Source organism: Piliocolobus tephrosceles, chromosome 6 (genome assembly GCF_002776525.5).
Source record: "Piliocolobus tephrosceles isolate RC106 chromosome 6, ASM277652v3, whole genome shotgun sequence".
Taxonomy (NCBI): Eukaryota; Metazoa; Chordata; class Mammalia; order Primates; family Cercopithecidae; genus Piliocolobus; species Piliocolobus tephrosceles.
Window position 1 is genome coordinate 7,143,095 of NC_045439.1, and position 13,086 is coordinate 7,156,180.

The 13,086-nt window shown below is 49.6% G+C and overlaps 1 protein-coding gene across 6 annotated transcripts in view; it reads left to right on the forward strand.

The window, feature by feature from the left end:
- The first annotated feature begins 725 nt into the window (after positions 1–725).
- The window catches only part of BCL11B (BAF chromatin remodeling complex subunit BCL11B), a 103,106-nt gene continuing 90,745 nt past the window's right edge, over positions 726–13,086 (forward strand). For 5 of the 6 annotated variants that reach the window (XM_023205594.3, XM_023205595.3, XM_023205597.3 and 2 more), the window contains exons 1-3: positions 726–958; positions 1,249–1,363; positions 1,535–1,809. In XM_023205594.3, the coding sequence (XP_023061362.1) occupies positions 1,752–1,809 (58 nt within the window). In that variant the 5' untranslated portion in view covers positions 726–958; positions 1,249–1,363; positions 1,535–1,751. The remainder of the gene's footprint in view (positions 959–1,248; positions 1,364–1,534; positions 1,810–13,086) is intronic. The other variant, XM_023205596.3, reaches the window with a different exon arrangement.

The window sequence follows — 13,086 nt, forward strand, 5'->3', positions numbered from 1 at the left end:
CCCCCTCACGTGTTCTTGATTCTGTTCTTTTAGTGTCGTTTATTTTGTCTTCCTCACCCGCCCAGAGTCTGTAATACCAGGATTTATATGGAGACACTTTTTGGAAGTTGAACTCCAACATCCACCACCCCGCCCCCGCCCGCGACCATAAAACAAAAGTAAAAACTTCCAAGCGACTTTTCCACGGAAGCGAAGCAATTCTTACTGTCCCCCAACTCCCATGTCGACCCCAACCCTTTTCCACAGTCCACGCCCCCACCCCAAAGTCCAAGTCCGAAAGAGCTTTTGGGCGGGTGGAGACTTGCATTGATTCAATTTAGTTCACTCACACAGTACCCCGGCCCCCTTCTCAGGGGGTCCTGCTCCCAGGAGGGAGGCGATATAAGGACGATTTTTCTTTTTTTTAAAAATACGCTGCCCAGTGTCCCCCCCCCCCAACCCCCTCCTGCTTTTGCGCAGCCGGGGCTGGGGGGAGCTGAGGAGCGCACAAAAACGCGGTTTCCACGTGTGTCCGGCTTGGGCTGCGGGTGTGCGCAACCGGCGACTGTGTGTGTGTATGTGAGTGTGCGCGCGCGCGCGGTGTGTCTCTGTGTGTGCTTTCTTGTTCTCTTACAGGGTACAATGTTAAAAAGCCACCGCTAGTCGCCCCCAGTGCTCCGACTCTCTGGGTCTTTTTGTCTCTAGTGCAGATTAAACGTCACGTCCGCACTTGAACTTGAATTTTATCCCATTGTACAGAGGCAGCCCCAGCCATAGAGAGACCGAGAGCTCCCAGAGAACCCGGACTCCGCCATCTTCACGTTGCAATCTATAGCTCCCAGTCTGCGCCCGCACCGACCCAGGCGCACTGGGCGAGCCGCCCCTCCGCCCCGCTCCCCCCGGGCCCGCGGCGCCAGGGGAGCGCTGGGGAGCGCTCGCGGGGACTCGGCAGCCCCTCCGGCCGGCGCCAGCCTGCCAGGTGAACTGGGAAGGAGCCTCTCTTGGTGTCCCCCCAGAGCCTCGGAAGGGTCAGTCTCCGAGAAAAAAAAAAACAAAAAACAAAAACAGGCAGCCCGCAGAAAAACCCAGAAACAACCGAACCGGGGCAGTTTTACATTGCTTTGGGTTTTTTGAGGGGGCGGGGTGAGAGGGTACGAGACAAGTCCCCAAGTTTTCTTTGCTTTTTTTTTCCTTTGCTTTTTCTTCTTCTTCTTCTTTTTTTTTAAATTTGTTTGCATTTTTTTTTTTTTTCTTTTCCCCTCCTGGTAGAAGTGCGCTTTCCACCTACCAGACCCTGAAAGAAAGTGTCAGGAGCCGGTGCAAAATCCAGTTTAAGTTCAAGAAGACATTTGCAAGTGCAAGAGGCCAAGCAGTTTGAAGAAGTGTAAGATATTTTTTTTTCCTTCGAAAGAATATATTTTTAAAGAAACCAGCCAGTCCGCGGAAAGCAACAGCAGTTTTTTTTTTTTTTTGCCTCTTTTTCTTATTTTAGATCGAAAGGTTTTTCTTGCTTTTCTTCCCCTTTTTTTCTTTTTGCAAACAAAACAAAAAACAGCATAGAAGAAAGAGCAAAATAAAGAAGAAGAGGAGGAGGAAGAGAGGGCAAGAGAGGAAGGGAAAAAAAACACCAACCCGGGCAGAGGAGGCGGCGCGGCGGCGGCGGCGGCGGCGGCGGCAGCGGCGCGGCGGCAGCGGCAGCGGCTCGGACCCCCTCCCCCGGCTCCCCCCATCAGTGCAGCTCTCCGGGCGATGCCAGAATAGATGCCGGGGCAATGTCCCGCCGCAAACAGGGCAACCCGCAGCACTTGTCCCAGAGGGAGCTCATCACCCGTAAGTGTCTGCGGAGTGCGCGCGAGGGGCCGGAGATGGGGCTCCGGGCGCCTGGGGCTGGGGACACGGAGCCCGGAACAGCCGAGCCGGGCCAGGCGCCGGGGCCGCCCGCTGGCTGGCAGAGTCAACGGCGTCGGCCTGAAGCATGGCGGGGGGCGGGGGCCATAGGAAAGTTTCTTTGCAGCCGGGGGAGTTGGGGCGCCGAGCAGCCGGACGCGCCTCGGGCTCGGGGGCCTGCGGAGCCGGCTCCGGGCCGGGGAGGGGGCGTGCAGGCTAGAGGAGTGTGTGTGTGCGCGCCGAGCCCGGCTGGACGCTCGCCCCTCCGAGCGGCGTGTGTGGCGGCGGCGGCGCTGGTGGCGGGGTTTGGAGAGAAGGGGGAGGGGGCTGGGGGAGCGGAGGGGGAGGGGGGAGCCGGGAAGTGGGGAAAAGTTGGCGAGCGCGTGGGTCCGCGCTGACGGCGCGGGCGGAGGAGAGCGGGGTGCGCTCCGGCTGGGGGAGCCGTAGGGCCAGGGGCGGCAGCCGGCTCTGGGTTCCCGGTCCCTGCGCCCGGCCCAGCAGGGTGCCGGCCACGCCGGTCCTAGGATTCCGCTGCCGCCTTTCTCTCCCCTCCTCCTGCTATTTGCAAAATAATCCAGCTGCGCGGCTGTTTGCAGGGCTCAAGCCCCCCTCCCCACCCCCCATTTCCCCACCTCCGTCTGTCTCCTGGGATGATCTTGTCTTCTTTCCCCTACTTCAAAAAAGGTGGGGGGATTGGGGTTGGTGAAAAATCCCCGCCACGAGAAAAAAAAAAAAAGGTTGTCAGGAGTGGGAAGAGAGTGATGCGCTCGTAAAATAGTAAAAGAAAAAAAAAAAAAAAAAAAGAAGAAAAAGGAGACCCATCAATCTCGTATCCATCTTTCTATCTCAGTATCTTTCATCTTTCCTATCTAAATAAACAAGGCAGGTCGCAGTGGAAATCCACCGGCTGAAATCGTGTAGATTTCAAGCATGTGGCTGGGCGGGCAAAGTCAGGCAGCGGGGCAAGACAAGCAGCAGCTTCCACCGTCCCTGTTGGGTTTATTTAGCAGAGGGGAAAAGCGAGCGCGAGCGGGCCAGGTACGGTGTTTGCAGGGGAGCCCGCTTCGGGTCCCCGCACACTTGAACCGGGAAGGTGGCATCGCCGCGCTCCCCGCCCGCCGCAGCCCGCGGGGCCGCTTCTTCGCTGCGCGCGAACATTTCCCCGCCGTTCTTTCTCTCGCGGTGCCTGGGTCGCCGTTCCCTTTTTTTTTTTTTTTTCCATTGCATTAAAAATAAAACATCCTCTGGGTGCCATCGAGACCGCGGGCAGGTTGTATGCCTGCAATCCGCCGCGCACCTCGCCGGGCTGGGGCCGGGCTGCCCGCGCGGAGCTAGAGAGGGCTGCGCGCCCAGCCGCCGCAGAGGACTGGCTGCGGGGCGGCCGAGAGCCGAATATTTATGTTATATTTTTAAAAATTTAAATAAATAAATAAATATATAAAGGGGTTCTCCCCTCCCCTGAAAACCCAGCATAGGAGCCATCTGCTCGGAGCAATTGCTGTTGCCATCTCTCCTTTGTTACAGCAGATACATTAGTAAGAATTTGTGGATTTATTATGATTTTTTTGGGGGGGAATAGAAATTAAAGTGGGATTCTTCTTGGGAGAGGGATGCCTCTTTGGAGGGAGGGAAGAGGACTTCTCTTTTATTTTTCACCATTGTAACATCAAAGAAGACTCGCCGGCTGCGTTTAAAACAAAATGTTTTGCAGCCAGATTTGAGCTTGGTTTGATCAAGGTCTTTTTTGCCAGTTGACATTTCGATCCTTTACCAAGCCACAGCAATCGCTTATTCTACACCCTTCCCCCTTTAGATGGGGTGGTTGTTAAAACGTCTATACTTGCAGAGGCTTAATTTCTCCAGGAGGCAATTTGCCCCACGTAGCCTCTGTATAATTGCAAGGGTTGTTTTTGAGGAGGGGGAATGGGGGGGGGGGGCGGGGAAGGGGGAGTGAATGGGGGTGCACTGCCAAGCTGGCAGCAGCGGCGAGCCAGGAGTGGTTGCAGTTGTGTGTAAGGGGAAGAAGCAGGTAGGTTCGCTTTGCTTTGGCTGTCCCTCTCCTGGCATTCCTGGGACATCAGGCGAGAGCCCTGGCCAGACCACTGGTGGCAGCTGGGCATGAGGGTGAGGGGTGCCTGGTGCAGCACTTTCCCATCCTTCATTTGTTCCCTGTCTCACTCAGCCTTGCTCAGAGCTGCGCTGGGGAAAGCCAGCTGACACTGGAGCAGTGGCAGGGAGGGAAAAGAGAGAGGCAAAGGAGAAGAGAGGTGAGGAGAAAAAGGGGAAGGAGACCAGAGGGCAAAGGAAAGCCCGCCTGCCTTGGAGGGGTACACGGAGCCCAGGCTATGTGTACGGGTTTAAGCTAGGAGAGTGGTCCAACCAGTTTTCAGACAAGGCTATTTATTATCCAAAAGCAGCTGGCTTTTCGTCTGTCCTGTGTCACCCGGGAGGGAGGTGGGAGTGCAAGCAGGGGAAAGGCAGGAATGGGGTGCACTTTAGCCTCTGTGGCCTCTGGAGGTGCCTCTCCACAAATGATGCAAGAGCCGTGGACTCAGGGTGCTTTGGAGCCCTGGCTGGCAAAGCGGGTGCTGTCGCAGCCTCCACTTGGGGTTCACATTTTAGTTTTTAAATGCAAAAGATACCCCTTAAAACATGGTCCATCTTTATCAGTGGGGTGGCAGCTCCCAGGCCTGTGGGGCAGCAGCCTCAGGTCCTTCAGGGATGATGCAACTGCAAATAACTGATGGCCTGGGAAACAGGAGGGCACACAAATAGCATGCATGGTCTTTGTGGGTGGGTGGCGGGCGGGGGGGGGAGGGGGGGGGGAGGGAGGGGGGGGAGGGAGCGTCTGAGAAGGGCTCCATAATGAGCTAGTTAAATTTACAGACAGGACCAGGGACAAGAGGAGTGAGGTAAAAAAGAGTGAGAGACAGCTGGTGATGGAAACCTGGGCTTCTGGTTTGCTTCAAAATGTTTGACCCAGATGGATATGGCTTTTAAAAGCAGAGGACAGACACAGCTATTAATAAAAAAAAACAAACAACAAAACAACACAGTGGCAATCGTGCCGAGGGGAGGTTAAGGGGGATCGACTGACCAGGGAGAGGAAAGGGCCAGAGGCCGCTGTGCCAGACAGGGCCAGGGTGAAGGCAAGAGTGCTTAAGCCCGAGAAGGAGCTTGATGCTTTCTGAAGAGACCAAGGAAAATAAGATGTCCACGGTAAACTGCGTAATCCCAATCAAGATGATTTTCTCAATAACCCACCAACAGGTTTCCTAGGAAGATTAGTAATTTTCCGTATGAATTCACCATTTTGTAAAACAACTAGAGACCCAATATTCAATGCAAAAGTTAGGCTAACTGTTAATTCCATGGTTGCCTTTTAAATTAGATTTTGCTGTAGCTATATGTTTTGAAGGCGGCGGCGTTCACAATGATCTTGACTCCCCAGGGTATAATATATCTCCCATGGTCCACATGTCTTTCAAAATTGGGCCTCCGATAAATTTCATAAGACATAACCCTCTTTTTTTTTTTTTCTGGTTAGTTGGTGGGGGGAGTGAAGTTCCTCTCCCTTCTGCACAGAAGGGAACCCCATATCATTAGAAGTGTGATATAAGTCAGCTGCTCTGATTCAACGGGAGAATAAAAATGTGTTCATCAAAGGTGTTATGCCAGGCTGATTTTATTCATTTGTAATTCACACCTGAGAGAAAACAGCAGTGAGCATATTTTAACAACCCCTAATATTTTAAAAGGGTCTTTTTTTTTTCCCTACCTGAATGATATGATGTATATATGCATATTTATTTTCTTTTATTCTTTTTTCTTTTTCTTTTTCTTTTTTGATGGGGAAGTTGCTATCTGCCTGTGCCTGGCCTTGGCGATTTTTTGTCTGGCCTTTGAAATATTTCGTAACAGAAAACTAGTCATTTCTGAAGTGCTGGGGTGAATACAGTTGCTTTTGTGAAGCTGGCCTTAACGACATCGAGGCTGGGGTTAACTGGTTGGGTGTGTTGCGTCAGTGACCAGTGCGGAGGGCCAAATGGGTCTTACTCAACCCAAGGGAAGGCCAACTTTGGGTGCATTTGAGAATAATTAGAATTATGTCTCAGGTGAGACGGAAGCACAGAAAACAGTCGTTTACAGATACCAGTTTCTAGCGCCTTCTCAGAATCGAGTTCTTGGCACTGTCTTATAGCTTAGAACACGGCTTGCACCAGCCTTTACTTATCCCCTTTTCATCTCCTATCTCGATTGCTTTGCATTCTCTGTTGCTTGTTGTGATAAAATACTTTCCAAAATAAACTTTCAGTTGAATTGGCTTTTGGTTGATGGCAAGCTGAAACGCCGAGCCGCGCCTAGCGCCACTTGGCAGCTAGGGGGAGCTCGGTGCCCGTGTCATGGGCTTGGCGCCTTCGCTACAATGGGCTAGGAACGGGCTTCCATCAGCAGCGGCGGCAGTTTACGTTGCTGCAAAATGTCTTAAGTGTGAAGTTGTAATATTGATTTTCCAGCAGAGATTCGTGCAGGACAAAATGAGAATATAAGTTTGAGAAATCTATTTTCAAGCTATCGCCATTGATTTACAAGCCCTCACTTCGCAGATGGGGGCATTTTCTTTTTCTTTGATTTTCTTTCTTTCTTTTTTAACAATTAAAATTGTGAGTTTTGAATGGGTGTGTTTTCCCTGATTTGTCCATGGTCTTGACGTTCTGAAAATACTGCTCCGTAGGTCTGGGAAGACTGCACATCATTTTGGGGAAGGTGTACTGCTCATTTCTGTCTTGTATGTCACAGACCCAGGGAACAGTCGAGAGTTGCTGCTTTTGGGAGTCGTGTACCTAAAACAGCTTGATGAATGGAAATCCTTTTAGCTCAAATTTTATAACACTTGGATTCTCAATTCCATTTATTAGGTAATGTTCCCACTGTACTAAGGGAAATAGTACCGTTCCCCAAAGATTTAAAATGCCAACTCAAATTACATGTAAAACTTTGTTTGGAAAGAGTATGTGATTGCTAGAGTCAGTGTTGATCACATCTTTCACCCCAAACAGTTGTCCTTTAGGGATGGTTTTTAATGAGACGATTTCTCCCCTAAACATGTAATTTAGTGATGGGGAATATATGTGCTTTTGATCATAGGATTTCTGGATTTATAATGTCTTCTTTCCCAAGTTCAAGAAATCTGCAGACTGTACCCTGAGTCTTATGCTAGAGTTCAATATATGAGTAGAAGAGGTTACTCTGAGACAGGAAAGAGTGCTTTATTCTAACCTAAAAGAGAAATAAATTAGGTCAGACAAAAGCCTAGTGCTGTCATCAGCTGGAGAAAGAGCCTTCACTCTCCAGTACAGAGGGCCAGCAATTTATCTGATTATTTCTCTACTTCATTTAATGTTTGAATCGAGCCAGTTGTAAGCATGTAGTGGCAGCGAGCTTACTGGACCACTCAGAGATGAAAAGGCACCGTCAGCTCGAAGTCTTGGGCTGGGCGGTGGTCTCTGAGCTGCAGACAACCGTTAAAAAATCAGTTTAGTAATCTCCAATCCTTTGCCTTAGAACTCAGGGGAGTTTCACAAGCTGTAACTAAACACAGATCATAGATAAGACAATGCAGGAAAAAAATATATGGGGGAGGGAATGGGAGGGGGTCAAGTTCTTGTCCCTTGGAGACTCTCCTTCATCTCCCATGGCTTAAGGGTGGACCCTCTGGCTGCCTGGTTAGGCCTCACCTTTAGCTGAAACTCTCCAAGGACTTTGGCCTCTAAGTTAATGCTGGCTTCACATCTGGGGAGGACAAGGAGAAAGTAAATGCTCTTTGGGGGCTGTACCCTGAACCACATGCTTGAGTTATTGATACCCTCAGAGCATACTTCTCTGAAGATGGTGTTAGCTATAGACACACTTTTGTATTTATTAATGGGGAGGGGCACAGAAGACACTAGGAATGAATGTCTGTATCATCCAGCTGCCGTGAGTATGCTTTGTCACTTTGCGACACTCTTTTGACTCACACCATTCGGTCTGAGGTCCTGGGCGCTCTGTCCTGTCCCTACTCGCTGATCCCACTCAGCTTCCTTCCGGTCCCAGGGAGCCAAATGTCAGGGAGATGTGCTCAGGCTCAGTCCCCCCGTTTCTCCATCCCTCCCCAAGAGACGCCGTGTGCTGACTGCCTCCCTTGAGCAGTAGGTTTCCCAGGACGTGGGTAAAAAGTGCCGAGAGCAGGCTATTTGGAGATGCGTGGAAAGAGAAGGACACATTTCTTGCTTCTTCTGCACAAGCCAGTGAGGAGGGTGAGCAAAGCAGCCTCGTTTTTTACTGGCAAAAGTGACACTAGATGGAGGCTCGATGAATGGTGCCACATTCACGGGACGTTGGTCCAGCATTTTGACATATGCAAGTCTTTTGTGCAGTTGCTGAAATTCAAGAAATTCAGTCTTTTTTCGTTTTCATGTGGCAGCTGATAATTTACTTGGGTGTTGAATTAGCCAGCCTGAACTATTTTACTGTAATGAAATCCCAGACCACACAAAATTAAGTCACTTCAAAGTAAAAAAAGAAAAAAAAAATCCTCTCTTTTACATAACTTCTTTTTTATGCCCCCCTCCCGCTGAACTGCTGAAATACAAATACATTTGTGAAATGTTCTAGTGAGTTTTCTACTAAAACAACATGCGGAAATGACCGAGAAAAGTTGAATGCCAATATTGTTGTGATTAACATGTGCCTCAGAAATGGATTCGCTGCTAAGAATTAAAAAAAGAAATGTGTGTGTGGGGGTCATGTTTAAATTCCTACCTTGGAAAAGAGATGTTGAAAGTACTCCTGCCCTTGCTGTTTGCTCTTGGCCTCAGATAATCCAAACTCCTCCAGCTAAAGCCTTGCGGTCCAGTGTCCTGTGTGGAAGCCCTTCTTTTCTTCCACACCTTTGAAAAAAGCATAACGTTAAATAAAAACAAATCTCTTCATTTGGCCACAAAGAGTGCTTTTATATCACATCATTAGGAGCCTGTTGTGGCTCTGAAGATGGAAGGCATTTGCAGTTTTATAGAACCTGCTAAATGTGTTGAGAAGGACTGCTATTGTGGTAAATCTTTTCCTTTTCTTTTTCTCTAAAGCGCCTGTTTTATTAGTCAAGCCTTTAATTTGTAACCTTTTAGTGATGGCTGAGACCTGTGGATATACCTGAGTACTGTTTTCCTTATTCACTTGTTCTTTTTTCTGCTCTTGTATTGGGGAGACCCAGACTCCTGGGCTCAGTTTTTGGGGTTCTGGAGAGGTGTGTGGAGTGGGGGAGAGAAGGCGGTTGGACTCCATAAAACAACTGAGAAAATGTTTCAGGGAGCTGCTTCAGCATCCTAAAATCAGACTGGAGTCCTGCAAACAATCTGTACACTGGGAGGTCCTCCCCAAACATTCGACTTTCCCGCCTGGAGTCTGTAGACCAGAGGTATGGGAGTGACGCTCTCCCTGTATCTAAAACCTCTTCGTGGATCTGGAATTCCCACCTCCTGGCCTGCAGGCCAGGCCCAGAGTTTCCCCCGCTGACAGAGTCAGCGGGACCCTGATCATTTTCCTGGGAAACCCACAGTGGGAAGCATGTTTTGCACCGGCCGCCTTCCCTTGCCCTCCCTCCCACAAGACAGAAATGGCTATCGAGGTGTGTGCCTCAGCTGAGGAGGGGCAGGCAGGACCTCATGGGGTGGTGGCTGTGGTATGCATCTGTCCCTCCAGGGAGGCAGCCTTTGGAGGGTGTCAGGGGGGTGCAGAGCTGAGCTGGAGCAGGCTGGACTCCTCTGACTGTCTACTGAGAGGGTCGAGGGTCAGGACAGAGAGGGGTGATCTGGGTCATGCTTCCTGCTTCCGACTCCACCTGGTTGTGCCCTCCCAGGGTCCCCACCCCTACCTTGTGCCCTAATAACCCTTCAAGACCCCTCGTGGACATCCTCCTGGCACCTGCCTCCCTCTTATCTCCATTTCCTTCTCTGCCGGGCACTTCATTATTCCCTCCGTTAGGGGAACTTCATAAAATCTCTTGTCGTGCCTTTAAGCGTCATCTAGTCATAGATTATTTTCTCCACCAAGAATTGATTCCTGCTCTCTCCCCCTCCACCCTTCTCGTCCCCCCTCCCTACGGTTGTTATTTTCTCTTGGATCCAATAAATTAAAAATGGATGGCAGCTCAGAAAGTGTTGTGTTCCGTCGAGTGTGCGTGTGGTGGCGTTTCCGTGTCGCCTGGAGTCCCAGCCCCTCCCCGAGTGTTCACGGAGAGGAGATGAAAAGATCTCTTCGTAGATTATGGGTAAGCATGGGCTTGCTGGCAAGAGCTCCCTCTTCGTAGGAAGCAGGTGTAAAGTCTCCAGTCGGATGCAGAGCTCAGGCGGATGGATGCTGAACATTTCTTGTAAACATGCGTACACATCATGATGGCGGTTGTGACGTTGGTGGCACACGATTTTAAGAGCCTGGGACCCATCCCCCCACATCCTTCCCCTTCCCACCCCCGTCGTCATCACTGAAACAATAATTCTGTATATGTTTCTCCTGGACTGTAGCTTAGCCATTAAAGATAAGAGAGTTGGATTTGAATTAATGCAGGGTAAGGAGGAGCAGCAGCCCATGTGCTGTGAATGTAGCAATGTACATGTGTGTGTGCAGGCAGCCACGCACATGCCCCGTGCTCTGGGGACAGCAGGCAGCAGACCTCTCGGCTGGAGTTCCCCTAAGGGCAGGTGCATGGGCAGTTGTTAGAGATGGAACAGGGAGGGCGGGGCCCTTGGCACCTTCTGTGTGGGGGAGTCACTGGCCAGGTAAGGCCCTGCTGAAAGCTTGCAGCTGCTGGGGGCTTGTTGGCTGCTTGGCTGGGCCTGTGTTAACGATGTCTTTCCATTTCTGTCTTCTGCCTCAAATTCCTTCCCAGCAAAGCCCAGCATGGGGAAGTTTGTCTTGGGATCAAGTGCTTCCCTTTTCACTTAACAACGATGTCCATTATTATTTGTGAAGCCTGATTTCATTGCTTCTAAATGCATTTACCAGCTGGGAGGAGGCCTGGCCTTGTAAATAAAATGTGGTTTTGTTGTAAAAGAAAATCTAACTCGTGTGTTTGTGTGTGTGTGTGTGTGTGTAAATACAGATTTGTCCCTGCACTTTAGGATTGAGCATTTCAGAATCCACCTCAGCCCTCTGATATCTGCTTTTTGAACAAGTTGCCTGCTGCATCCATTCATTTTTCCTCTTAATGAGTCAAACATTTTAGCAATTGCTCTACTTTGTTCGGCTCCTAATATATTGAGAGCAGCAATATTCTGCAGGGCTGCCCGACACTTGGGGAGCTTTTCATGGAAGCAGAGATCATCTCAGAAGAAAACCTCATCTTGGCTTTATTTTTTTAAGGCCCGAGTTTGCTGGACAAGACCGCATGAGAGGCTGGTCTGTAGGGTCTGGGAATTTGAAAGGCTGTTTTCATTGGTCTTTTTCCTGGTGCTTTTTCGTCTCTGGGTGGCAGGTTGGACCACTCTGCCTGTTAGAACAGAGGCCTGGTTCTCTGAGGCTGTGCAGAGCCGGGACACTCAGGTGTCCATAGGGCAGAGAAAGCGGGGTGTCCCTTTGCCCTTCCTAGGGCTTGGCCAAATGTTTTTCTCCTTTTATTTCTTCCATTATCGATACAGTTCTGAGGAGGGACACATGCACACTTATGCAGGCACCCTACACGCCCAGCTTGGTATCAGCTTGCCAGCGGAAATGAAACCACAGTCTTTGGGGGTGTCTACAAAGGCCTTGAACGTGAGCTTTCAGGCCCACTTGGTCCACTTTACTCTGACCCAGAAATTTGGGGCTGGGGGTGACTCTGCTGCCTGATGTTGGGGGTGACCTTGCGACCTTCCTGGGAAGTGTCGCACGCAGCAGGCCAAGGCACAGCCCCACAGCCGGGGTGGTGGCGAGAGGAAACCCTGTTCTTTGGAATCGGGTGAACACCCTGTCATCTCAGGGGGTTTGACTTTCAACGCTGAAAGTGGGAGGGGAAGGAGGTTGTTTTTGTCTGTTTCTTTTCCTCCCAGACTCCCTTAGAGGCAGTGAGTTGGATCTCTGGTCTGGGAGGTGGAGATCCCAGCTCAGAACTGAGCCCTGGAGCCCTGGATAATCCTGGGGCTGTCTCGGGGACGCCAGCAGGGCCTGGCTCCCAGGTTGGTTGGCTGCTAGGACTTGACGCAGAAATCAGAGCTGCAGCACAGCAAACGGCTTTGGACACCTTCAAACCCAATTACAGGGGCTCGCAGGGCTGCTGCATGAGGAAAGTGAAAAGGCAGAGACTGCCAAAAAAAGGAAAGAATACCAGATGTTACCAAAAATAAAATAAAAAAAAAAAAAAAAGGAGAGAAAGGAAAAAGTGCTGGTACATAGTCTTGGCAAAAGAGGAAGCTGAGAAGGAGAGGTGCTTGCGAACAGGCATGTGTGACCTCTGCTAATTTTTAAATTCATCTGTGTTTCTTTTGAATTAGAAAATGAATTTGAAATTATGTAGTTGAAAACCTCCTAGCAGAGAGGAGATATTTAGGCTTGCTAGAACTACTCAGGAGGGCGGACGAGGCTGAAAAAGTTAATAAAAAAACAAACAAAAAAGTAAAACCGAAGGTTAAATTTAAAAAACCAAGAAAACCTCTTCGCCCTCAGAAAGGACGGTCAAGTTGGCCCTGTGGATTTGTTGTTGTTTGTTTTTATCAAATCTCCCCTCGATGCAGGAGTTTGCCAGGCCTGGACAGGGTGGCATTTAAAATAGTACCAGGTACCGCGCCTCGCCCCTGTTTCGTTTGAATTCTCATTTTCATTATGTCCTTTTTTGCTTTTCAGCTCATTTCTTTTGTGCCTCTCTCTCTATTTTTTAACAAAACAATATTTTGACATCCTCCTCCCATTTATTAGAGCACCTTCTGTAAAAATGGCGCACAATACATCCTTATATTTCTAAAGAACTGTTTTTACAGCCCTCTGCTTTGGCTCTGAAATTATGTATATGTAATTGGTAATTAAAGGTGCGAGCTTTTCAATATAAACAGTATTGCTCAATGTTAGATCATTAAAGGGAAAAAGAGGCACCAAATAATTACCTTTTACATTCTGACAAACCGTTCACAGGAATCCAGTCTCCCCTAGAACCTCTGTTTGGTGGGAAGGTTGTGATTACATTTTAACCATAGCAAAGCATCTTTTCATAAA